Source organism: Aulonocara stuartgranti (genome assembly GCF_965226115.1).
Source record: "Aulonocara stuartgranti genome assembly, chromosome: 1".
Classification (NCBI taxonomy): Eukaryota; Metazoa; Chordata; class Actinopteri; order Cichliformes; family Cichlidae; genus Aulonocara; species Aulonocara stuartgranti.
In genome coordinates, this window is record NC_138939.1 from 26,073,680 (window position 1) to 26,100,534 (window position 26,855).

The 26,855-nt window shown below is 39.7% G+C and overlaps 2 protein-coding genes across 2 annotated transcripts in view; one reads left to right on the plus strand and one right to left on the minus strand.

Moving 5' to 3' along the window:
• The window catches only part of LOC309702799 (uncharacterized protein), a 188,312-nt gene that overhangs the window by 26,085 nt on the left and 135,372 nt on the right, over positions 1-26,855 (plus strand). The window lies entirely within an intron of this gene.
• On the minus strand, positions 9,031-13,171 carry pcdh20 (protocadherin 20). The gene is made up of 2 exons (XM_082541140.1): positions 13,021-13,171; positions 9,031-12,623 (listed from the first exon to the last, which is right to left on the minus strand). The coding sequence occupies exons 1-2, from the start codon at positions 13,066-13,068 to the stop codon at positions 10,002-10,004; spliced, it is 2,670 nt and encodes an 889-aa protein (XP_082397266.1). The 5' UTR covers positions 13,069-13,171; the 3' UTR covers positions 9,031-10,001.

Genomic DNA, 26,855 nt, shown 5'->3' on the forward strand with positions numbered 1-26,855 from the left:
ATGTGTATGAGAAGGCTAAAAAATACAGCGATATTCTCCAAAGATACCTCACCCTTGTGAGACAAGGTGCCCGTGAAAAGAATGTACTGTCTTTATCATTACCTGAACAATTTAACAGGGATGTGCAACCCCAGGCGGCGGACACATTGCCTGTTCATGGTGATGCCGGGGTGCGGGATCTTGTTGCGGAGAATGTTTTAACACACATACCTAAAAGGAGTAGGAGGAATGCAGAACTTATTCTATCAGCGGTGAACCGTTCGCCACACTTGATCTCTTACAATGACAAAGGCGAAATTGTTGTTGATAAACAAACCATCCCTGGTTCACACATTTATGATCTAATTAAAGCCGTCACAACCACACACACACCTTCTGAGGGTTTGAGACCTATCGGTTGGACAGAGTTTTTAAAAGCTTTCTCAGATTTAAACATACCGTTATCAGCCATATCTAACACAGGCATACGTAAGACCGTCGCCTTGTATAAAACCGATCACACACTGTCTGAAGACCGTGGTTTTTTAAAACACACACCAAAAAAGAACACCCCCGGTGGACCGCTGCGACATAGTACACTAAAAAAAATAAAGAATAAAAAAAACAAAATAAAGGGGGGTCCTGTAGAGTGGTTGGATTTTTGAATTCAGGTTTTTTTTTCTTATTGCAGAAATTGTTTTTCTGCTAAAAATATTTGCTGTTTGGTGTTTTTCTACTGTTGTGTTTTTTTTTCACTTATTGCTGCTAAATTGTTTTGTTTTATTTTCTTTTATTACTGTTAAATATTTTATGTCTTTTATTACTGGTTAATGTTTGATTTCTTTTATGTTTAAACAAAGTATGTTATGAATCTATATATATATATATATATATATACGAGATTTGATAATAAATACCATTGACTCGATTAAATCATGCTCTCATGTTGTTTTTATTATTATTCTCATTAGTACATATCAGTATCCACATTGCACACACACATAATCACTGCATACAGCAACAGGTTGTATGTTGTTGACAAATCGACACACCATAGCATCATTACAAATTAAATCAGACCCATACATGTTAAGCAGGCGGGCATAAGATACACCATTTTGCATATGATATAAAAAAAATACACAATGTTGACCGCATGTGATGGAGAAGTCGTTCTGCACTTGTTTTCCTGAATATAAAACAGTGGAGCCGTTTTTTAGAAGAAACATCTTTATTGCTGGGGGAAAACTGTCTAACGAGTGACCAAAACTATCAAAAAAATAACCGCGTCTGTCTCTCGAAATATAAACAGCAAGCCAATGTTCCCCTGGCATCGTAGAAGGGTGGGTGTTTACAATACACATAGCAGGGAGTCTTTGAAGCCGTTCAGTGGTTAGTTGATCATAGGCTAACACGCCTAGAAAATGTGTGTTTTTATTGATAATGCTGCCGATCACGGCTGATAGTTCTATAGTGTTCATGACCGTTTTTGTCTCAATAGTAGTCCAAGAGCACCTGTCTCATGTTAGATATTTCAATGACTGAATCAAATACAGAATAACACAAGAGGTTCACTGTACGGGGTAGTGGATTTCTGAAACGGGTTTCCAATCTCACGTTCCCAGTTTTAATTAACGACACATTCCCTGAATGTCCTTCGTCAGCTTCCAGATTGAAACAGAATAAAGTGTAGCCGTTACCAAAGTCGTCACGTGTTATGGCCAACGATCTGTCCTTTAAATGTCTTCCTATCGTATGGTGTCCTGATCATTATGAGGAGGGGTGCTGTTCTGCAGTCTGTGAAGATAGATAGACATGTGTTAAAACATATTATACATGTACCCATTTCAAACTGAATAAGCGTGTCTCCCTCTCTATCTCTTTTTATCTAATTTATATATGCCTATGCTTACCTTGTAGTGTGCGTTATTCGGGATGGTCCTGCTTCTCCACACACCCGGTTCTCTGGCGTGGCTCTGTAGGTGTAAAACGGTCAGTTTAGAACATTTGTAATTGTTTAAACCCCTTTAAAAAAAAATACACAACTATACATCCCGTTGTATACACACCTGATGTAAGGTAGGGCTCTGTGGTAGCGGTGTCTGAATGTTTTCCTGCTCAGTTTGTTAACCCTGGAACAAACAAAAACGTTATTACATAATTTAAAACAATCGCTAGTTTAAAACATACATACGTTTAAAAATCCAGTAATGCTGTACACACCTTGTGCCTGTTAGAGAACTAGTTCCAGCTGTAAAAGCGCCCGTTTCTAAAGAAAAGGGTCCTGGGCCGTTCTCCCGAACTCCTAAAAATTAAGCTTTTGTTTTAGGAAAAAAAGATAGTTTGAATATCCTATAATATGTTAACATAACACTTTTTAAAAATCCAATAATAGGTTTTGTTTTACTTACCGTTTACGATGTCCATGTTATAAAGAACGATGTTAGTGTTGATGATCGCAAAGAAAATGGTGTGCTCTGCAGCGAATCTTGAGGCGTAAATGGCTCAGGGTATCGGGCTCTGAGCGTGTTTTTTATATAGGGTGGGTGTTTCCAAAAAGAAAGGTATGTCTCCAATCAATTTAAATGAGGCCCTACAGGGCTTTTGTCTTCTCAAGGAATTACAAAGGAGCCGATACTTCAGACAATAGGCGGGGTCCCCACCCGACTGGTATCACCTGCCCCCCATTTACCTTGTCGAGGAATTACAAAAAGAGCCAATACTGGCCACTTTAAACAATAGGCTGGACCCTTGTTCGCATGGTACTCTCAACAACTAAGTGATACCCAGCGGTGGGCTTTTACAATCCTGAACAAATTCAAACAATTAGCCAGCTGTTGAAAAGTTGGAGCGGGTCTGGGCGACTGGTTTTAGAAGTATCACTGTAGCGTTTATTTTCTAAAGGGCTGAATGTTATTTGCGACTATCTGTTGTGTTAAAAACTACTCTGAAACCATGAAACCACTTACAGAAGAAATGGCCCGTTTGATCCGTTTTTAAATAAATAAAATGCTTGCATCGGTGCATGGTGTGACACCAGAATCACAAAATGAGTGTATTTAAAAGACGATTAGTTTGAAAAGAGCGATACTGGCTGCTTTGGGGGAAAAGGTGACATTGTGTGCAGCGTGTTTTAGAAGTATCACTGTAGCGTTTATTTTCTAAAGGGCTGAATGTTATTTGCGACTATCTGTTGTGTTAAAAACTACTCTGAAACCATGAAACCCCTTACAGAAGAAATGGCCCGTTTGATCCGTTTTTAAATAAAATAATCGCATCAACCCTGGAAAGAAACCCCAGTAGATGTGTAAAAACTAGTTAAATTAAAACTAGGGGTTTGATTAAATGAAACGCTTGTGAACATGCTGACATCACCCATTCAGAAGAAATTCCCATTTGTGCCATTTATAAAATAAAATGCATGCCTCACCGCAAGCTGAGACATTGTCAGATTTAGAAAATTAGTGTGATTAAAACACTATTACCAACACTTTTGACTAGAGCACACCCTCTTTGTTAAGGCGCACTGTGAACCAAAACAGCTTCCACTCCGCCAAGAATGAAACAAGATGTCTCCAATCAATTTAAATGAGACCCTACAGGGCTTTTGTCTTCTCAAGGAATTACAAAGGAGCCGATACTTCAGACAATAGGCTGGGTCACCACCCGACTGGTATCACCTGCCCCCCATTTACCTTGTCGAGGAATTACAAAAAGAGCCAATACTGGCCACTTTAAACAATAGGTTGGGCCCTTGTTCGCATGGTACTCTCAACAACTAAGTGATACCCGCAGTGGGCTTTTACAATCCTGAACAAATTCAAACAATTAGCCAGCTGTTGAAAAGTTGGAGCGGGTCTGGGCGACTGGTTTTAGAAGTATCACTGTAGCGTTTATTTTCTAAAGGGCTGATGAAAAGAGCGATACTGGCTGCTTATAGCATTTATTTTCTAAAGGACTGAATGCTATTTGTAACATTTACTGTGTTAAAAACTAGCTGGCTGGCTTTGTCTCACTCTTAGTTCAACATTCCGAAATCCCGATTTTTAAATAAAATGATCGCATCAACCCTGGAAAGAAACCCCAGTAGATGTGTAAAAACTAGTTAAATTAAAACTAGGGGTTTGATTAAATGAAACGCTTGTGAACATGCTGACATCACCCATTCAGAAGAAATTCCCATTTGTGCCATTTATAAAATAAAATGCATGCCTCACTGCAAGCTGAGACATTGTCAGATTTAGAAAATTAGTGTGATTAAAACACTATTACCAACACTTTTGACTAGAGCACACCCTCTTTGTTAAGGCGCACTGTGAACCAAAACAGCTTCCACTCCGCCAAGAATGAAACAAGAAACAAAGAATTGCTTTTAAGAACACATGCATAACTGAATGTTGCGATACACCTAAGTGAAAAAATAGTTTAATTAAAAACCCTATGGTTTGATTAAATTAAAACCCCGTTAAAAACACATAAACTCATATAACCCCTCTGATACCCTGTGGTATTTCAACACCTGAACACGCATGCGCACACACACACACGAAACTGGTCAAATCGGCTTGGCTGGCCGCCATCTTGGACTAGTGCCATCGAATTACTGAACGCGCATGCGCACACGCACGAAACCGGTCAAACCGGTTCTCAAACCGGTTTGGTTGGCCGCCATATTGGATAGGTGCCATCGTTCAGTTGGCCGCCATCTTGGATAGGTGCCATCGTATTACTACTAGTAGTATTACGTGTCTGTCAAAGACAACCCTTCAGCACGGTTCAAACAAGGAGAAGCAAAAATCCTTTTAAAGGATTGTAAATGAGTGAGTCATGCTTAGTTCCATGGTCAAAATAGACTAGAATCATCTGAATACACGCCCAAAACATTAAGCTAGAGTATCATTTTTGCTCTTAGCCATTGAAATAAAACAAACATCAGAATAGAAAATACAAGTTTCTAATATTGCATACAGTGGCAGAACAGGACAATATTAAATTGTAAGAAGTCGTGAGAAAAAAAAAAGAAGTTATTCTGAAATAAATTGACGCAGTTAATTCCCTAGAAGCCCCTCTGTGTTTTGCTGGGATGAAACAGGATGAAACTGAGAGAAAAATAGGGATGGAGGACTAAAGAAAATTAGTAACGTAATCCACAGCAGGATCAAAAGAGTGCGATTGGATTATATTTTGTTGCATCAGAGCAAATAAAAGATGTTTCAGATCAAAGGCAGTGATTTTCAGTGGGGGGAATATGGAGATGCATTATTGAAGATTGAACAAAGTCCATTTGTGTGTGCGTATGCATGTGTGTGTGCGTGGGGTGGTGTCGGTGGTGGTGGTAGGGGCAGTCGTATTTGATGTCATAACTTGGGAAACATAGCCTCTCTTATTCAGCAGAGCTCTGTAACTCTACCTGGGCCTCTCATTGTGTCTTTATTTGTTTGATTTCAAGGGAGGGACGTTACAATAAAGCCAATCTGGAAATGAGATCAGGCTGTGACTGATGGTAATTACTTGCTGTCTACACCATTAAGAATTTAATGTAATTTCAGATAGACTTTCCTGGAAGGGGGGGTGGGGTGTAGCGGAGAGAGAGAGAGGGTAAGAGAAACAGAGAGAGAGGGAGCGAGAGAAAGATGGAAGGGAATATAGCTGAACCGTATCTGTAATTTCTCAGTGTATCTGCATGAGATTATGAAGAAAGACCTCTCTGAAACAAATGAACAACCACATCAATAAATGCATCGAAAGTTGTAGCCGCATATAATATAAAACACAGAAAACTAAGGGTGTCTGTCACAAGTTCAAGAACACGATTTAAATCACGTTTATTCTGTCCTGGTCTGGGGATATCAAACTGGCTATCAGCAGGATCACCACTTGAAGTGATCAGTCATGTAGAAAAGCTGTGGGGTGCCTCTGTCTTTTTGGCCCCCTTTCCATCTGTTTCTAGAGATGTAAAACCCAGAACAGGATTTATGTAACAAGACACATATATCAAACTCAGTCTCCTGAAGATTAGAAAAAACAAAAAGCAAAGGTTAAAGGTACTTTGGAAGACTGGGTGGGACTGAAGGATACAGTACAGCTGAAATATCTTGATTTTTTGACTGCAGAACAAATAGCTAGGGGTGCAGATTCATGCAGCAGGTTTGGATACCCCAAAGAAATCTTGTATTTATCAGTCTGTCACATCATTGTGAAGGAATATTGAGCCACTTTTCTTTGCAGCATAGCTGTAGTTCATTCAGATTGTGAGCAATTCTTTATGCAGGCCCCTTCACAGAATTTCAGTCAGGTAGATTTTTCTGCTGTGCTTGGCATCATTGTCCAGTTGCATGATCAATTTTTGTCCAAGATGGCCTCATATTTGACTACAATACTTTGGTACACATAGGAGTGTTTGATTGACTCAATGGCTTCAAGGTGCCCAGGTCCTGTGGGTGCAAAACAAACCTAAATCATCACCCCTCCCACCATTGTGTTTTACGGTTACGATGAGAGCTTTTTGTGGATATGCTGTGTTTGGTTTTTCCAAATGTGGCGCTGTGCACTATGACCAGATGTCTCCACTTTGGTCTTGTCAGTCCAGAAGTCTTATTGTTTCTTCAGATGCAACTTTGCAAAAGCCATGTTGCCACAGTCTGTACTGTCATGAACTTTAAGAGTCTTAGATGTAGCTCTTGGATGATGTGCACTTCTGGTAGATTGTGGCATTGTGGTAACACAAATCCTCCAGACCAGCAAGTTATCAAAACTTCCATTATAGTAAGAAACGTTACTTATATGTACTAAAAGTGAACATGTGAGAAATAGCATGGTGCTTTTTTCAGCTTGTAGGCCACAACAGAGACATACAAGAGAAGAGTTAATATTGAAGCCAAATGTATTCTTTTCACCTATTGAAACATCTTAAAATGAAATAAATCCAATCCGATCCGATCTTACCATTTATTAATAGAAACCAGTGTTTGTTATTGCACACTGAACCATACTCTATCATCATAACATCTGGGTTTAGGCCAGCACAGACATAAAGGTCTTGTATGACTGTTTCCTGTCTCAACATGCTGAATGAAACGACTTATTGAAAGAGTCAGAACGGGTGAAAGAGAAATGAGACACACTAAAGTGAGACCTCAGTTGTTATTACTGCAATTAATCACAATCTGTAGTTGTTTGCTCAGAGCAAGAAAAAAAGAAAAGAAAAGAGAGAAGAAAAGAAATCTGCAAAATTTGTTATATTATGTGTCACTTGGCTTCAGACAAACTGAGTCTGGGCTAAGCTACTTGAAGTTACTAAGTTACTGTAGGATGACATCAGCAACATTATTAAGGCAAAGACTGAGTATCGCCTCTGGCTGACACATGAGGAGAGACTAACATAGCACCTGTATTTGCAATGATGTTCTAGCATTGAAGGCTTTTTATAACACAGCCTTCCAGTTCCTGTAGTCACATACATCTAAAAATATCTTGATAAAAGCAAAAAATGAATTAATCAGTAACACAAAGAAATTCATATTTTAAGTTAATACAAATATTTAACCTCCTAAGACCCGAACTCTTCCACGGCATGCATTTTTAATTTCTCTTTGATATTTGGGCTGATTGGGTCCTAATTAATGTAAAAACAAAGAATTATTACCAGATTTTTTTTTTTTTACCTAATTTTTGTTTCTAAGAAAAACGAGAGCCACATATGAGGATATTCGTTTAAAATTTCGATACAACAGTAGCAGTTTAATGTCCTCGTAAGTGGATATTAGGCCCTTGTTGAGCAAAATTGAGTATTTTGGTCTAAATAACCCAAAATGTGATGTCCACATATGTGGACGCCAGGTCCTAGGAGGTTAAGACCATAGGAAGTATATTGAATGTGCGGCTGGATTACTCTTTTTCTTAATGAATGTTAAAGTCAGGCCAATCATTTACAGCTCTGATAGTACATGAGACTAATGATGTTGATTTCCTTTATGTCACCCATATTATTATTTGTCTGAAATACATTATAGTATGCATCCAGCATACATATGCCCAAGGTGATTACTAAGGATTACACGGAGCTATTTCCAGTTCCTGATGTGCTCTGTGCGTTAATGACGTGCTACTGTTAAAAACATAAGGCTGGTATTTACTTGAGAAACTGCGCTGGAGAATGTACTCTCAATACAGGTTTGTTTGCATTCTTGCTGTCTTGTGAAAGCCAAACCTGAACTGGTTTTAGAGGCATATAACACAACAGAGTGCATCACTTGGGAGGGTGCATACAGTAGTTAGCCCAGGTACAAAGAGTCCTGAAGCCTCTTTGCCCACATAACTTTCATAGCAAACATACAAATACAACAAAGAAGCACAGGGCAGAGAAAAAGCAGCTTTAAAACCAAAAGGCTTTCTGAGTTGATCTGTTGGGGGAGAATGTGTCAGAAGCACTTTCACACTTTCCAGATATATCCCAAAGTTGTTGTGGAATGAAAAGCACAGTGATTGCGAATACCACTCAAGAGAGGTGAGAAATGTGAATTTGATCCTCAAACACACCAGACACGAGCAGCTGCACTATGTTTTTCCTTCTTAGTGGGACTCTTGGTATTACCTCACCAGGTCTGTTCTTCACAGGTGATGGCAACAATAATACAGAATCATGTACTTTGATCTTTAACTCCTTCAGTGACACTCACACTTCGTAAGATCCAACAGGCACTTAATTTGTATACCAAATTTGATATATGAAGAAGATGAAGTCTAAATGTATTTTTTATTAGGTGCCAATCAGTATCTATCAATTTCCTTCCTTACTTTAAAGTATATTTCCATTCTTTGTGTTTTTCAGTTTATTTTAATCTAAACTACAGGCTTGTTTTCTTTTAAGCATATAAATGACATTTATACCAGTCAAGTTTAGACACACACATCTGAGTGCATGTAGGATATATAATAATAATAATAATAATAATAATAATAATAATAATGGATATATATGTGTGATAGCAAGACATAATGAAATCAATACAGAATAAAATCCAGTGTATTATAAAAATAAAGTATCTTTAATAGTTACAAACAGTCTATCACAAACACTTGCATATTTTCACAGACACATTGAGAATTGCATGACTCTATAAAGGAAAGTGATGTATTTAACTTAAAAGTAGCTTTTTTGACAAGTTTGGACACAGTTCCAGTAGCAAAGTGATGAAAATGTGATTATTTTGTTGTTGTGCTGATTTGGCACAACAGCTGTACGGAATTTTTATTGATAAAAAGAAAAGAAAAGGGGACAAAAACAAACAAACAAACAAACAAACAAAACAAAACAAAAAAACTCAAGGTGCACCTACAAGCTTTTTCCCCCGGAACTTTTAACCTAACATTATATCACTCAATTATCACTTATATGTACTATATTATTGCACAACATCTGAGCAAAAGTAGAAAGTAAGACACAAGTGAAAACGTGTGAAGAAACGTCTAGTTTGTTTGTTAGTCTAGTTTGGTCTGTTGTCATTGCGGTTGTCGTGTATAGAACGACGTTTTATGGCATTCACGTATTCTGTGTTAGCTTTTCCAATTCACTTTGATTGCCCTTTTCTGTATTACAGACCTCACGGTTACCTCATGAATATAGATAAACATTTAACTTGGAAATACATTTATTTTTCAATTATATTTGTATAACCAATACAAGTGACAGATGGTCTAAAGAGATGCATTTTTTTCTCTAAAGCAGTGTCTCTTGTCCTTACCAATCAAATGCAAAACTTGTATATAAAGTTGTAAATCTTTTTATACAGTATTTACATGGGACCTTGGTAATATTCACTGAGTTACTGTGATGTTTTTGTAATGACACCGTTGCTGCCTGCCAACAGTTGACAGAAAGTGGTGGCATATGACAAAAAACAATCATCACAAAGCCCAAAAGAGGAACTTCATGTAAGAGAAAGTTCTTACAGTGAGTTTTGTAAACATTTATGTAAACAGTGGTGGTGTTTTTTTTGTTTGAACGAGTGAACAACTGAACATCAGATGTTAGAGATCTGTCTGAGCTTTCTGTTCACAACCTGCATCGAGTCATTTTGAATTTTTAAAGGTATTTCCACTTCTGATCTTTTCATCCTGTTCTTTTTAAACCTCCTACAGCATATGTAAGACGTCAGCGTGACAACCAAGAAGAACAGCCCCAGACACGTCACTGAAAGAGCAATGAGGACAGGCTGACACGGGAACGGCTCATACCTCTCAGGCCCCTCTGCCATCTGGCCAATGTACCAGGGCCTCTCCTCTACCTCTATGTCAGCCTCTCTGGTCAGCAGACTTTGAATGTAACTTTCATTACTCACTGTTTCATTGACAAAGAAGTTAACCATAACTGTTGAGTACAGAGGTTCAGGTTGACCATGATCACTGACCTTCACCAGAAGGCTGTATAGGCCACGATTGCTGAGCTCCCTCTTTAATGTGATATTTCCTGTTTCTGGGTCAATGGCAAAAGACCCGGGCTCACCGCCTTTCCTTTTAATGATACTGTAGGCGATCACAGCATTCATCCCTGTATCTTTATCCACAGCGTACACCTCTGTGATTGATGTTCCTGGTACAGTGTTGGGTAGCACTAGCATGTAAGACTGATTCGACTGAGGAAAGAGGACGATTGGTGGGTTGTCATTTACATCCAGCAGCAGCACGGTAACCATTGTGACAGAGGAGAGAGCAGGCTCCCCACCATCAACAGCCTCGATCCATAGCTGGTAGGTCCCCTGCTGCTCCCGGTCCAGTGATGTCTTTGCCCTCAGTGCCCCTCGGCCTGTGTCTATCATAAAAATGTCACTGCCATTCAGGATGGAGAGGGCCACCCAGCCATTTTCTCCAGCATCAGCATCAGTCACAGAGAGGACACCGATCTCACCATAACCTGGGAAGTTCTCTGGCACAAAGAAAGTGAAATCCTTGTTGATGAATCGTGGACTGTTGTCATTGCGATCTTGCACGGTCACCACCACTGTTGCAATTGACTCCCTTCTGGGTGTCCCCTGGTCCACCGCTCTCACGATGAACCGGTATGTCTCTTTCTCCTCACGGTCCAGCGATGTGGCCACAGTCAGGATACCTGTAACTCGATCCACAACAAAAATACCAGGGGCGTCGCCTCCGAGGAGGTAAAGAACTTCCCCTCTGCTTTCACTGTCCTGGTCTGACGCTTGGAGCTGAGTGAGAAAAGTGTTTGGCGGATTGTTTTCTTCAACTGATATCTCCACCAAAGACTGCTGAAACACAGGGGCATTGTCATTCTCGTCCAAAACTTGCACCTTAAGGAAGGTCTTGATAACGATCCCACGGGTGCTATTAGCAACCAAAATAAGATCATACTCCTGTGTCCTCTCAAAGTCCAAGGGCTCTGTTGTCTCCAACAGGTATTCATTCTTGAACAGCTGATAGGGGCTCAACCTGAAGGGACCAGGTCCTTCCAAATAACAGTCCACCCTTTGGTTCTTATCAATGTTTTTAACAGTAAAAAAAGCAATTGGAGAAAAAGCTGGTTCAGATTCCTTTATTGTTACCACCCCATCTTTTTCTGGCGCAATGTACCGGGGTATGAGAGTAGGGGGTCCAGTGACAACTTTGATGATATGGACAATAACAGTGGCTACAGCAGGAATACAACCAGGTCCAGTAGCCAGAACAGTGAGTTTGTAAAATGTGGCTGTGCCAGTGTCTATTTTCCCTGCGAGCTTGATCACTCCTGTAATTTTGTCCAAATGGAACAAGCTCCTGGTGTCCCTTGGCACGCGTTCACTGTAAGCATAGCTGATCTGAGCATTAGCACCAAGGTCAGGGTCAAAAGCATGCAGACGTGCCAAATGTACCCCTTTGGTGGTATTCCCATGCAGAGTGACATTAATTTGTGACTCTTTGAATTGGGGACAGTTATCATTCACATCCGTGATGACGATTTTCAAAGTCGCAGCACCAAGTAGAGGAGGGGTCCCCCCATCCTCTGCAATTATATCGGTAATGTATTCCGCCTGAGTCTCTCGGTCCAAAGCTTCTGTCACAATGAGGAAAGGCGTCAGCTCACCTCCTTCATTCTCCTCAACATCCAATGTGAACATTCCAAAGTCATTAACCAGCCAGTAGGTTTGCACTCCATGAGGACCCAGGTCTGGGTCAACTGCCGATTGCTCTACTGCATAGCGAGCATTGATTGGTGCGTTTTCAGGGACAGACATAGCGATCTCATCTGTGGGGAACTTTGGCCTGTTGTCATTAACATCCTCAATGAGAATCTTTACTTTGACAAGCTGAAAGTATTGTTGAGGCAGCACAAACACATCCAGTGAGAGGACACATCCCTGCCCCTCTAAGTTATCAGCACAGAGAGTCTCCCTGTCAATCTCTGTAGCAGATGTGTAAAGCTCCCCGGTGGTATTATTTAGGTTCACATACTGTTCACTGACCTTCTTTTGAGCGAGACTGAATATAAAGGGGGGGTCAACAGAGAAATCCAAATTTAAATCTACTCCAATAGCTCCTATAAAAGTCCCCCTTGGTAATCCCTCCTTTATCTTATAGATGAGCTCTTTTGCTTGACTGAAATTTGCCAAACAGGAAAGGGGGTTGGTGTAAAGCAAAAGGATGCACAATCCCTGTAAACACAAGAAAAAATGTTAAAAGATGAAGATGTTGTGGTTTAATTAAAGTTAGTAAAGAAATAGGTATTTGGGATATATTATTCTTATTCTCATTAAAAATAAATATTTTGTTTTCCTATCAGTTACAGAGCTGTTCTGAAACCTAAATAACAAAATAACATCCATATGTTCAGTTTATGAAGTATTTAAATCAGGCCCTGAAATTAGACTGTTATGAAATCAAGGTTTATCTGCACAAGTTTAAGAGAAAGATGAAAAACAATATGATGTATAAGGGCCTAATCCTATATCTGCCTTAATGATATGAAATGGTGCTCACAAAGCCATCTAACATATGTGTAGCTGCGTAACATTAAATTCTGTTTGTGAAGCAAATTGTTGTGAAACTTACCCATATTCTTCCTCTTTTGCTGAGTCTAGGATGTCTGCTGTTGAACATGTTTATGTCCGTTTGTAGCACTTTCCACTCATAGCAGGAAGAGGAGCAGCTTAAGTAAGCCAGGCATTTTGAGCGTTGAGCTGTGCAGACCTCTGCTAAGTGCTATGCCTTATTTCTATCTGACTTGAACAAGTCATTCATCCCACTGCCTGCTCAGGACACTCCCACCATATGCAAATCAGGCCCTTGTGACAACCAATGAGAGACGATGGCAAGTGGGAAATCCACTTTGGTTCACAGATTCTTTTGTTTTTTTAAACGACGCTATCAAAGCACATTGACACACCTGCACCTTCTACACACGCCCACACGGCTTCTGCCAACCTGTCTGTGTGGCAAACTAAAAACATATGATTGCCAACTGAGCTTATACTGACTCAGGAGACTAAGCCAGATGTAAAATATCAGGCGCCTACAGATTAGTTTAATCCAGCAGTAGTTAACAATCACAGCAGAAATAAAAATCCACAGAATCAATTAAAGAAAAATATATGATAAACTGTAAAATGCTTCTTACAACCCCTAAATGGAGACTTTGATTTTCTAAATGCATCTATAGATAGGAAAGTATATTGTTAAGATGCAGACATGATTTAGATTGATCGTAAACATAAGCAAATTGTGAGATTCATTCAAATATGGCTTCTTCATACATGCAGAATATGGATGAAATCAATAGAAGAAAAATGAAAATATAATCAGCAAGCCAGCAGAGAGGTGATCTTGGCATCATAAGTGGTGCAATGGTCAGACTCTGGATTGAGCCTCTAAATAAATCAACCCACTAATCCCCATGTGTTCTAAATGCCAGGCCAGCTGTTTGCTGGGATTGGAAGCATACTGCTCAGAGAAACTAAATGATTGAAGTTCTTTGGAAAAGGGCAGATTGAGACAGTCACACACACGCAGTATGTGTCATACTGTGTTAGGTATTTCTTCATTGCAAGGGTTGGTGGCTGGGCAAAACTGGGGCTTAATCTTAGTAACACACTTCATGCATTTCCTTCTTTATTAGGAATAGTAATAGTTGTCGTATTTTCTGTAATATTTTTGACGCACTTGGATAATGTAGCATATATTCCAGTGATAAAACTTCTAGTATACTGAATAATCTCCAAATAAATGTTACATCCTGTAACCAGAGTTTTTCTGGTCCATGCACTGAGCTCGGAAATATTTCTGTAAACACAGACTTAAGACATGATAGGCCAAGAGGCTTTAGAGCGTGGGAAAGAAGCAGATGAGGGAAATTAGACTCATTTGAAAGCTGCCTTTAGGTACAGAAGGTCTGAGGTTTAGTTGCTTGAGATGACATGACAGAATTAGAGTTGGACACCAGAATAAAGCTGTTGGCATTACATGATTTACCCTATAGTAGTTGCATCATGGGAAGCTGAACAGAAAGACCAGTGAAAGTGATGTATTTTAATGACTTGTGTATCTGTTAGTCCTCAAAGCTTGTGAAGCTCATCTCAGCTTCAGAAACAACAAACTGAGGGCCATAGAAAACAAGGTCTGGAAAAAATCAATTAGAATGTAAAGTAAGAACATTACATCAGTTTTGTGTTTCTGGTATATAAATCATCTTTATGAATGCAGTGCCCTAGTTTGGCCCATAGTCTGGCCTGCTAGTCATGTTAATTTCTTTATCTTCTACTTCTACATCTCACAAAGATTTTAATCTAAGCGTATTAATTTTCTGTTTAAAATTGCAGTCGACAGCTCTACGATTTCTCAAGTGTATTAAGCAACAGAAATTTCAATATTTTATTTATTTTTTGTGCATTCTGTAAAGTGGAATCGTATTATTATATTACACTACAAAAGATTGAATGAGGCGAGAGGCCAAGGCCAAGAGGCAGTATTTTTGTGGCCTTAATTACATCATTTGCTACTCTGTCTGTATGAGATGAGGCTGAGTAATCTTTTCCCAGATCTGCTAACAGATGTCCTCTAAACTTGGTCTATTCATTTAATCAAAGGGCTGCTAAGCTATCTTGATATCCACAATACAGATTCATGGCTGTTAAGTAAGGATGATAGAAGATGAAGAAGCAATACTATCTATCTATCTATCTATCTATCTATCTATCTATCTATCTATCTATCTATCTATCTATCTATCTATCTATCTATCTATCTACCTACCTACCTACCTACCTATCTACCTACCTACCTACCTACCTACAAGTGTTGGTGCACTGTAGCAGCTATAAATCATATAAAGGCTACACATGAAAAGACTAAAGCTACTGACATGGCTCTAAGGAACTGGTGCTAAGAGGACCTATTAAACGTCAAGAAGAGATTTGGAATTTCAAGAAAGCTTTGAGATAAAACTATACCTGCTTGTTAGAAAAGGAAAGTGAAAGTACACACAACTACACAAAGGATTGCATTTATGTTTTACAGCTGAGGTCTACACAGAAAAATCATTACAACAAAACTTACTTGCAACCTATCACAAAAATCACCTTATGCAAAGCAACATCTATATAAGCTCATACTGAAAACAACAATCTGGCCAAAACAACCAATTACAGTGTAATTGGTTTGATTTAACAACAAGGACAAGGACACAGTACCTCAAATCCATTGTACAAGCTAGAGAAACTCTGGCAACACACACACACACACACACACACACACACACACACACACACACACACACACACACACACACACACACACACACACACACACACACACACACACACACACATATTGTAATTAATGTGAAATCAAAAGAAACAACATGTAGTTACTGCATATAGCTTGAGAAAACCCTATTGTATATGATTACTCATTTCCAGACATATGTACCACAGCTTTTTATATTTTTGTAGAACTGCTTCTTGGAAAATCAATACACTGCAGTCGGAAATACTTGTTTTCTACCACTGAATTAATCAAACTTGCTTTTGCTGTGTTTATCACAAGCCGATAATTGTTGCAGATTAAGCACAGATTTCAGTTTAATGGAGTAGCACACAATGAAATGTGGGTAAATTTATTCATTTGGGCAGAAATCCATTTAGTTCACATATATTATGTCAGTCATAGTTGAGTGGGAGCCACAGTAGAAAGCCCCTACAGTTACTTTACTTTGCAGTACCGGGATGCATAATGGGAGCTGTTAGCATATAGATATATCTTGACAAAGTCTCAGTATAAACCTTTAGCACCATGATAGAAGGGTAGGCCTAAATGCCAATAAAAAACCTATCTTGTTTCTATATTTCTGTTTGGAAACAACATTATGCAGCCGTGTGCTCTTAGTGCATCCCTCTGTCTCAAGAGGACAGTCTCCAGTATTGCCCACAGCATTTCTACTCATCTCCAAGGAGGAGATAACAGATAGTGATTAGTTCTGCTCCTAGTAATGAGCAGGAGAACTATTTTCTTTAACATTATGGGAATACAATTTTTTATTTTATTTAAGTAAGGTAGAAAAGAGTTATTATAAAGTAAGCAGTAGTTGTTATTGCTCTGTCAGTGCCATCTACTGGTTGAATTAACATAAAAGAAGGAAAAAAAGGTGTGTTTCGGCTACATGTTAACAGTCCAGATATATAGGACTACTTTGGTTGCTTGTTTCTAGTTGGGTCCCAAATACCATCTTGGACCTAATCTTTAGTTTTGTTATTACCTGCCTTGGTTTTATAGCTGAATTAGATCGCTACAAGTGTGAGAATCGGGTCCAAGGCTAAAAACTTGCAAAAGTACTTATCCCTGATAACTCGATGATTTGTCATTTTTCCTGTGGAGACCCAATTTTCTCAAAGAGGGAAAGCTAGAAAGGAAAAATACTTTAAAATGTCTCTGTGGCTTGCCATTATAGAACCAATTTTGGTGTAAAATGGAGCTGTCCTAACATGATATTATACTACACAATTTCTGAACCCCAAAGGTCTATTTGTATTAACTGAAAAAGAAAGAAAGAAAGAAAAAAACTTCAACTGCTCTCCACCCCCTCCTCACATCTCCCCTGCTGCTTCTCTCTTCTTCTGTTTTCACCCATCAGTTTTTCTCCCTTTTCTGCTCTTATCAGCTGCTAAAGATGCATCCTGGCACAAATGTAAGAAAGCTCATCTAAGGCTGGGAGAGAGAAGCAAGGCAAGAGTATGAAATAACACAAAATCCTTGTGAGCTCGTATTTGAGACAGACAGAGAAAAGAGATGGTAAGATAGTGAGGGAGTGTTAAACCGCAGAGTAGTGTGAGTGTGCCTTTGTGCCTGTGCAGGTGCAGACTGGATATATCATTGAGAACAGGTGCTGTGGTAGAATGTATGTCCCTCACAGCTGCAGCCAAGGAGATTACTAGCCCGGCTTCCTGGTAATGAAGTTTCTATCGATTGGCCCACCACAGGTTCTTGTTTCTGCCTGCTAACAGTGTGACTATTTCAAAGCCTCAGTTTGAGGTTTTTGAGTATATCATTAAGGTATAAAATTGAGTTTCCGGAAGGGTTCGATTTGTTGATGGAAAATAATCGCTTAGTAACTTTTTATACATCCATATCTCAAAAACTAAGTCAATTGTTGCCTCATTGGTTTTAGAGAAAATCAATTCTTGCTCCGGAAAAGGCTTTTTCATTCTGTTACTGCTGTGAAACAACACACATTTAGTCCGGATCCAACACATTATACAGCTGACATTGTTTATTAATACAATACAATGACGTGTATATTTGGGAGCAGTACACCACAGATGCCTTTTATTTTATTTTGACAAAATTTAAGCAAACAGGCTTTAGTGAGCATCTAATCAAATTTTGCCTCGCATAACAGTAATAATTTTAATTTCCTCAATAATCAGTGAGCAGGATTTTAAGGAGGCGCACAGAATAAAACAAAAATGGGAAATTGCAAAGAGAGATCGTAATACAGCTCAAAGCTGTTTAACTAATAGGGTAAGTTCCTGTAAATTTAATGCACGATGTTAAAACTGTAGAAATGGCTGATACAGTAGCTCGAACATTATTTCAAAGGCACACTGTTGAAAGCACAACATGTGGAACCTTGAAGTAGCTACAGCAACAGAAGACCATGCTGGATTTCATTTCTGTCAGCCAAGAACGGGATCACAAAGAGTGGACAGGAGAAGATTAGAAAAAAAGCATGAAATAAAAGTACCCAAGGCAAACATTGACGGCTATTATAAATTTAGTGAAATTTCATTTTCAAAGGGATATCTATGACCTTGACTTTCATGAGCTGCCAAGTAGCTTTCATGAGCTACCTATCAGTAATAGGTACTGATATCATTGATTTTAATTTTTGTAACTGTACTTCTGAGTGTAATTTGAGATTTAGTTTGTCTGGTCACACAGGGGCTTGTTTCTGTGCGTTATCAGGAATGGTTCAAAGTATATACACATTCTCCAGTACAAGAAGGAGACAATTTTCATTTGTTTACAAAAAACTATTAGACTTTGAGTTCACTTTAGGACATGAGCCAGAATTGTGAAAATGATGCTAAATTATGTCATGAACTGTTGTATTCTTAGTGTCACATCGGCACACACTGCATCCTTAGATATTTCTTCAAACCCATGATGTTTTCTGTTGTTGGTCTTTAAAGTGATCGGTGTTGAATTTACAGTTCTGGTCAGAAATTTACATCCACTCATCGTTGATATACATGTCATGGTAATTTGGAGCTTTTAATGATTTCTTTGAACTGCTGTTTTACCAGAGTGGAATATACACATGCAAGAAAAAGACTGTGCACCCACTTTGTGTTTTACAAGAGATGAAAGATGTGTGCTGTACAATCAGTCCACCCTGGAAATAGAACAGTTCAAACAAATCTTACCACGACATTCATGCCCATGACGAGTGGATGTAAACTTCTGACCACAACTGTAGGTGGGTGTTAAATTAGCAAGATGAATAAAATCACAGGAATGACTCACTTCAACTATAAAACAGGTGTGTACAGAAACAATGGTGTACCAACTGCAGTTGGGTCTTGTCAAAAAAAAACATTGTATAAAAAAAATCAAAATTACATGAAAAAAAATCCCAGTGGAAATTAAAATTGTCTGCCAACAGATGCAAACTGTGCACGAATACTCCAGAGATCTGCATAAAAGCTGTTTCAGATTTTGTAAGGTGAGTTAACAGCATTTATGTTCTCTCATCCACTAAAACACCACTGCATGAGTTTTTGAATCAGTGTGAAAGCTTGAGGTCAGAACTTACTTACTCACGGCTTGGTGTCTGAAAAGTTCAAAATTGGGAACAAAAATGAAATACAAAAATTCTATCAGGAAGTGTCTTACCCTGGAAGACTCATATGCTTAGCCTCCTATTAATTCCAACATGTGATATCTCCACATAATTTCAAGCTTGTCTTGTGACTGCAACACAAAATGAACCCACAAGCAACACTCCGGGGTGCCATAATCTGAAGCATGATACTAGGACTGAAGCTCATGTGATGCCCTTGTGCTTAGAAGAATGTGCCAGACATATCTTTCCAACTTTACGCAAGGATGGGCCAAAGCTGATCTTCAACCCTGGGGGTGCTTTTGATTGACTGCACATACCCACAGTTCAACAACAAGGCTCCTTTAAAAAAAAAAATTCTTGGAATGGATAGTTTATAATTGGGAATGCAGTTCTGCTGTTATCACAACATTTCACCTGGACACCCTCATCCGCTCTCTTCCTCCCCCATCCTTCCTTACCTTACCTCCCTTACACACACCTGCACACATAAGTACATATAAGTACCTTTACACCTACACGAACCCACGCATCTGTGATTTATCCATGTGACATGTTGAGATACATGCCCTCTCTGCAGACATGTCACCATTTCTCAAACAAACCTATCTTCAGCTATCCATCCATCCATCCATCCATCCATCCATCCCAGCTGTCACAGGGTGCAAAAAGGGGTACACCCTGAACAGGTCACCAATCCATTATTGGCGAACCCCATCATTTATAACTAAGTTTTCATTCTTGTCTGTATTTCCTTCTTACATATTCATATTTTAAATGGTGCAGACATTTAGAAATAATTCAGACAATCATAATTTAAACCCCATCTGAGTCCCTCATCACACAAAGGTGTAGTCAAATGAGTCATTCGGAGTGAATCACTGAAATGCCATAAGGGCACAGATGAGAACTATGTGCCACTTAGCTGGAACTAAAGCTCGTGCAATGCCATGTGCAGTGACATAAACATACGCATGAAGGTGAGATAATTCCTAAAGGCACGGCCCTAAATTTGGCATTTTAAAGCGCCACACTTCAATTCCTAACATTTTGGACATCCAAAATACTAAGTGTAACTTTTAAATCTGGAACTGGAATACATGCAAGTCCTGTCTGCCACATTACCATTTACTGATGTTTTGCAGATTTGAGCCTATGTGTTCATGCAACTTCAAGTAAACTGACTGAAGTAAAAAGTTCTTCTAAGCTGCAATTTAATAATACATTTAAAGGCACCGTTATTTACCAAGCTTAGGAATGTCTCTGGGATTTTTTTCCTGTTTGTTCAATGGTTTTATTGAGACAGCCGTTATATAATGTCATTTAAACCAAGCACAAGAACAAGACAGGCTAAATCATAAAGATTATACTGTACAGATCCAATTACTGTGAATGACAAACCTGCCCCAGCTGCTTGCTAATGCAACTGATGCGCAGCAATACATCATTGGGATGCTGTTGTTGTGTTGTTTTTATTGAGAACACTGAAGTGGCCTGATGTGACAGTGTGAGTGAAGATCCTGGGAGACAATGGACTTGCTCAAGGTCATATCTGACAGGACATTATGCTCAGAGCCTATCTGACTGTCTGAGGAGGAGCTGGAGGGGAATAAATACAGTATGCGTTTCCTGTCCTTCCCTTGCATCTTCCTCCTCTCTGTGGTTAGCATGCTGAGAAGGGCCCTTGAAGATACATTTTGCTTTGTACTCCAGATTACTTAATGGCTTGCATTCGCTGACCACCATTAGCCCTATTTACACAGTATGCTTCTTGTTCTTTCTCTGTCCACATGAGTGTTATACATTTGGATCACGTTGGGAACAAGCCTGCACTAAACATAACTCAATGCGGTGAAGTTCGCTAGGTGATGTACATATGTCCTTCTGCCCTCTGGAGATTTATGAGTGGGAGGGAAAATAGGCAGAATGTGGATGCTCTGGTGTCCTTTTGATGGCATCTTTATTACCTATTTGTGACATGAGATTGAAAACCCCAGGAAACTGCCAGGGAGGGCAAGGCTGTGTGTCTTAGGGTGTGTAAGTATAGGTATATAGATGAAAAGGGAAAACAGGACAAAGAGGGCAAACAGTTGGTAGCACTGGAGTCCATATGGAGAAAAGTAAATGTTAAATAAAGATGAATTGGATAAAATGAAAAGAAAGACCAAAGAAAGGACACGGAATGGGGCGCTTGGGAGGAGGGGCATCTGATGAAAAGGGTATCTGCTCTCCCAGGGGTCAAGCTGTCAGAGTGACTTGGTGGCATTTGTTGTCCCACCTTTCCACTGTGACCTTACAATGAGCCAAGGGGAAACAAGAGACTAGCATAGTGGCTTGTCATCAATATCGCATCTGACACCATCTCGCTCTCTCTTTCCCTCTCAAGCAGACTCATGCCAACCCATCAGCCCATGATGTGTACTTACAAAGGCAGACAGTGTCTTGCAAGCTCAGGTTGCACTGCAAGATTTAAACCTGGAAAACTTTAATTGATGAGCTGTCTGTCTATACTTGGCAATGTCAAGAACAACTTTTTTTTTTTTAACTAAAGAGTCTATTTTGCAAATTTATTCCAAACCTATTTCCGAAAGCTAATTTATGACAAATTTGACATTTCAGGAATAGGTTTCAAAAATCATTGGTAAATTCTTGGCGATTCTGCCGGTCAGGTCCAGAAAAGAGATTTTTTTTTTTTTTTACTGATGTCTTCGTGAAGAAGAGAACCGTCAATCATCCATTGTACAGCCTACCTGGAATAATAATCTTTGTTTAGAAACACTTTTATTTATTAGCTCAAAGGAGGAAACTGATCAGTTCTTGCCAAAGAGTAATGAGATGGTTCCCACCTCCATCTGCTTTCAAATACCCCCCCCCCCCCTTCTCTCACACACTCGCATTCACATTTCAACTCCCACATGGAACATCAGCTATCACCCTTTATTTACGTGAAACAAAAAAAGACCTCCAAATGATGAATTCACAGGCAACCTGTCTCAACTGTCCTCCCTCTGTGTGATTGTCAGCATCGTTTACCCCTGCTATATTTTTTCACTTTGCTAATTTACCCACAAGGTGAGAGGGTGCTGGGAAGCTCCTAAAAGTCCTCTGGCTCCAGATGTCTGGACCAGATGTCCCATTATTTCTGAAGTGGGCCTGTGATTTTATTTTTATCTGTTTCCAGCTCTTTGCACCTACGCTAACCCCTGCTTACACACACGTGCACACGTACACACACACGCTCAAACATACACCTACGACAGTGGACTATTGGACACATACATACATTTGCATGCAAATAAAAAGCCCTTTGAGATTAGCCCCACGTTTAGCATTTATCTAAATACTTTCTAATTAAAAGTTAACAAGTAAAGTCTGTGTACAAAGTATTTAACAACAACATTTCACAGATGTTCTTTTACAAACTTTGGTGTTATTCTTGCAGAATGCAAATTAGCCTACCAGTTATACTATTAACACCCTATTAGGCAGATGACAACCTAACACAGTATCCATGGCATGGCTTTGTTTTTTACTATGCTGCACACAGTTAATCATCTGGGATGACAGGCTGGTGCGGCGCCTAAAACCTTTTGATGTGGTCAAGGTTAATTAATATTTGCAAGTAAAATTTATTAAGTCATTAAATGAATGAATATCTAAAGGAAAAATAATTGTTTTTTACTATGGGCGCTGGACAGCAGTGATACATTTGCTCTTTCCTTACCTCAGATTATGCCATCTTTCATAATTGCATTAATCACTTAATTGAGTCTACAAATATCTAATTTTAAAGGAGTAACCCTTTGTTCTTAAGGTTTATGTTTTTGTCACTCAGTCTGTCAACAGAGTCATCATCAGAGAACAAAAACATTATGGTCTGAGCAGAGCTAATATATACCTCAAAACAGTTCAGTTAATCTCACAAATATGTACTATATGATGCATATTATATGCATTTGATATTCTTTTATTTTCTAAAGAAAATAAAGAAAATGATTTACTTGGATTTATGGTTCATTTTTCTTCCAGAATATATTTGCATGATACTTATTAGCTTGACCTGAAATAAATTCAGTTTATATTGGGCAAATCATCAGCATCACAAGTCAGAAAAAGAGCAATGCATATACAGAGCAAAAAGTTTAAGAAACTGTTTTAAATTCTCACGTGTGTTATTATCAACATGGCACCAAGCTGCTTAAGCTACTATAATTTGCATCACTGAGTCGTTGGTGAACCAGCACAAGGTGTTTTTGCTTACTTCAGAGGAACTGCAGAAAACACAGACACTTAAAGCTCACTTGTGCACAGGTGTACCACAAATTCGAAGACCTGTACCTGTACATTGCATTCATCTGTAAAAACACCTTCTCAGATGAGCTTTTTGATTACATTACTGCAACGCAACAACCTGTAACTTATTACCAGAGCCATTATATGGAGGTCCTGCTGAGCTGCCTGCCACTAGATGGCAGTGAAGCACTGTGCAAAGCATGCGCCATGCTGTTATGTGTTTGCTGTTGTCACTGTTGGTTGGTCCTATCTTATCTTCTTTCAGATCCTCCTTTCCTATTGTAGCAAAGGAAGATAAAACCTGCCAGTGCACACCGGTATCATATAGGGATCTGTTGCTGCTGACAGCACATGGATAGTTAGAGCCCAGATAGGGAAAGTGAGAGAGCGGTAGAGAAAGGGAAAGTGAGAGGAGAGGACACAGAGAGAGAAGGAAGCCAGAGGAGAGATAGAAGAGAGGGTTAGCAGCAGAGTAATTGGCCTGAGACGTGCTGCTAATGCAACCTCGTCTTCATTGTATTCTTTCTTCGAGCGCTGCTCCTCCCCCCCCAGTCTCTCCTTTCTGTTAACCCCACATACCCTGTTTGTAGCCACACTCTCTCCACTCTCCTCCGTCCTACCTCTCCTCTTTCTTCTCCTTGAGTCTCTCCTTAACCACACTCATTCAAAGCACTTTCTGTCCTCTTTCACCTTCTCAAGTTCCCTTTCCCTCCCTCCCCGCACTTCCTTTTCTCGCCTTTGCATACAGCACCTCTTGGGTTGTCTTCCTCCGACACCTCTAGGAAATGAACATTGAGGATGAACACCTAAAGGTTGAAGGTTACGAGAGCCCCCCAGAGGGACTTGTGCTCAGCTTTGACCTCTTTGTGCCTCCTGGCTGTCAGGTTTGCTGGAGGAGTTAGCTGTGAAAGGAGCTTGCGTGGGTTTTAACCCAGATGTTATCTAAATAATTTCCAGTAATTACACGATTGTATTGTATGTTCTAATTCGCCCGCCTGAATAACAAAGCACAAGCGAGAAGCCCTACTAACTTAAAGCCTGATTCTGTAGTCATGCGACGCCATGCACACGAAAAGACCAAAGTAGTTTGCTCCAACTGAGTAACCTAAATTGCCATCCTTAGAAGTACTAGCTTTCATAGCAAAGGCTAAAATGGTTTACATCAAAACCCAGCAGACTGGCTGCTAGCTCTAGCAAGGCAACATAAATGTGGCGGTGCCCTGTGATGCAAGAAAGGCACTAAACGCTAAAAGCTCAGCAGCTGCAGATGAAGGAGGTGGCATATCCAGCATTCGTGCTTTATGGCATTCATTTACAGCACCAGCTATCTTGCTCTTTCATCTTTATCTACTTCTCAGTAAAGCTTGTGCTTACACGTCAGTGCCCCAGACACGAAACAACAAATAACTGTAATGTTGTATTAGGCTAGTTTATGGTAACAATAACCTGACCAGAACTCAGTGTGGGTGGTATAGTGTGCATATGGTCAGTATAGATGGTACGTCCTGTGACCTAGCTGTGTTATTTTAAAAGATGTTTTACACTTGAAGCCTTTTGCAGCTGACATCTGCAGTAATAGTTTTCTAAACACTTTGCTATCAGAGTTTTTAACCCCCTTAACACCCCCTTAACACAACACACACACACACACGCACACACATGCGAACTCACATAATTGGACCCTACAAACTGCTCACAAGGGGGGACCCATCTGGAGGGGTTGTTTATATGTGTGTGTGTGTGTGCTTTTATGTGTGTTATAAGGTACATTTCTCTTGCAGTCCACCCTTAGGCCCTGGGCTACATTTGCTCCCATCCATCAGCCAGATGAGCTGTGTCCTTTTAACATTGCTGACAGCATGGAAAAAAATAAACTCAAACAATATATTTACTTGTAGATTAGGACCCAAATCAATAACCCCTTTAGAGGCAAAGGGTAATGTTGCAGATGGAAACAGATGGCTCTGAAAATTAGTTTTTAATAATGACAACTTTGGATTTGCTCAACGAGGAAAAAAGGTTTCCTCTACTCAAACTCCACTGTCAACATGCTTGTCATTATGTACCTGTAAAAGGGTAAAAGGGTGCACTTTAGTGACAGCCGGAGACAGAGCAGTAACAGGGGGAGGAATGTTTGTATGAATGTACTGTCGTTCGGCACTGTGGCTGTGCACATGCCTCTGCTTGATATATTATCCTATATGCTTTAGAGTGGTTTTTCAGTTGTCATCTTAAACATTGCATTACACAGTTCAATTGTCGGTGTCCCTGTTTTAAAGAATTATTTCTTGTTTGCATGATTTGTTTGTGCATGTGAATATGTTTGCAATATTGTGTGTGTGTGTGTGTGTGTGTGTGTGTGTGTGTGTGGGGGGGGGGGGGGGGGCAGGCAGTGTTAATCAGATGTTTACAAGCACTGCATAGTAAATGCGTTTGCTCTTAAGGCTGAGAACTGCTGTATAAGCTTGGGAGAACACATTGGTTAATTTCGAATAAAAGTACTCTGTATGCGATACAGGGAGAGGCATTGTGGGGGGAAAAAAAAGAAAAAACACAGACTTCTCAAGACATAATTGACTGAATGCGGTAGCTGGGCGATAGCACATCCAGTTCCTCAGGTGCACCACAAGTTATTCGGGACCTTACAACTGTCAAGATGCCAGCAAGGATTTAAGTGATGTTCTGAATGAGATCCTACATACTACCAACAGCACATGAGTATTTCATAAACATATGGTAAGAAAAATCTCCATAGCTGTAAAATCCTTATTTTTTCCTTTAAAAAAAGCTATTGCCCACCCACCATGCCGGGCCATCCACACATTTCCACCTCAGTGGTGCACACCAAACAACTTCTCTCTACCCTGCAGGCAACAGTTGCTGATGTGCCTCTATTTCCATCCTGATTCCCATTTGCTTTCAAGTGCCACTACATCCCATGTCTACCAGTCTGTCCATCTCCCTGGGGGGTACACACATCTCCTGAGCCTCTCTCAATCCTCCTCCCCGCTTCGTTTCTCCACACACTTTCTTAAAGGTCAGGTACCTACAGGGCTGTTAGGATGGAGGGATGTGGAAAAGTGGGAAGAGTTGGGTTACCTCCAATTCGCAAACGGCCACAGCACAACTTGAAGGACAAAGGACACAACGGTCAAGTCAATTGGTCAACTGGTTTCAGCTGTGGCTATCATCAGCTTAAAATAGATGCGTGGCGGCATGACGAGCATGAGGCAAGGGTCAGCTCTGCTGGTGCGCGAGTGTG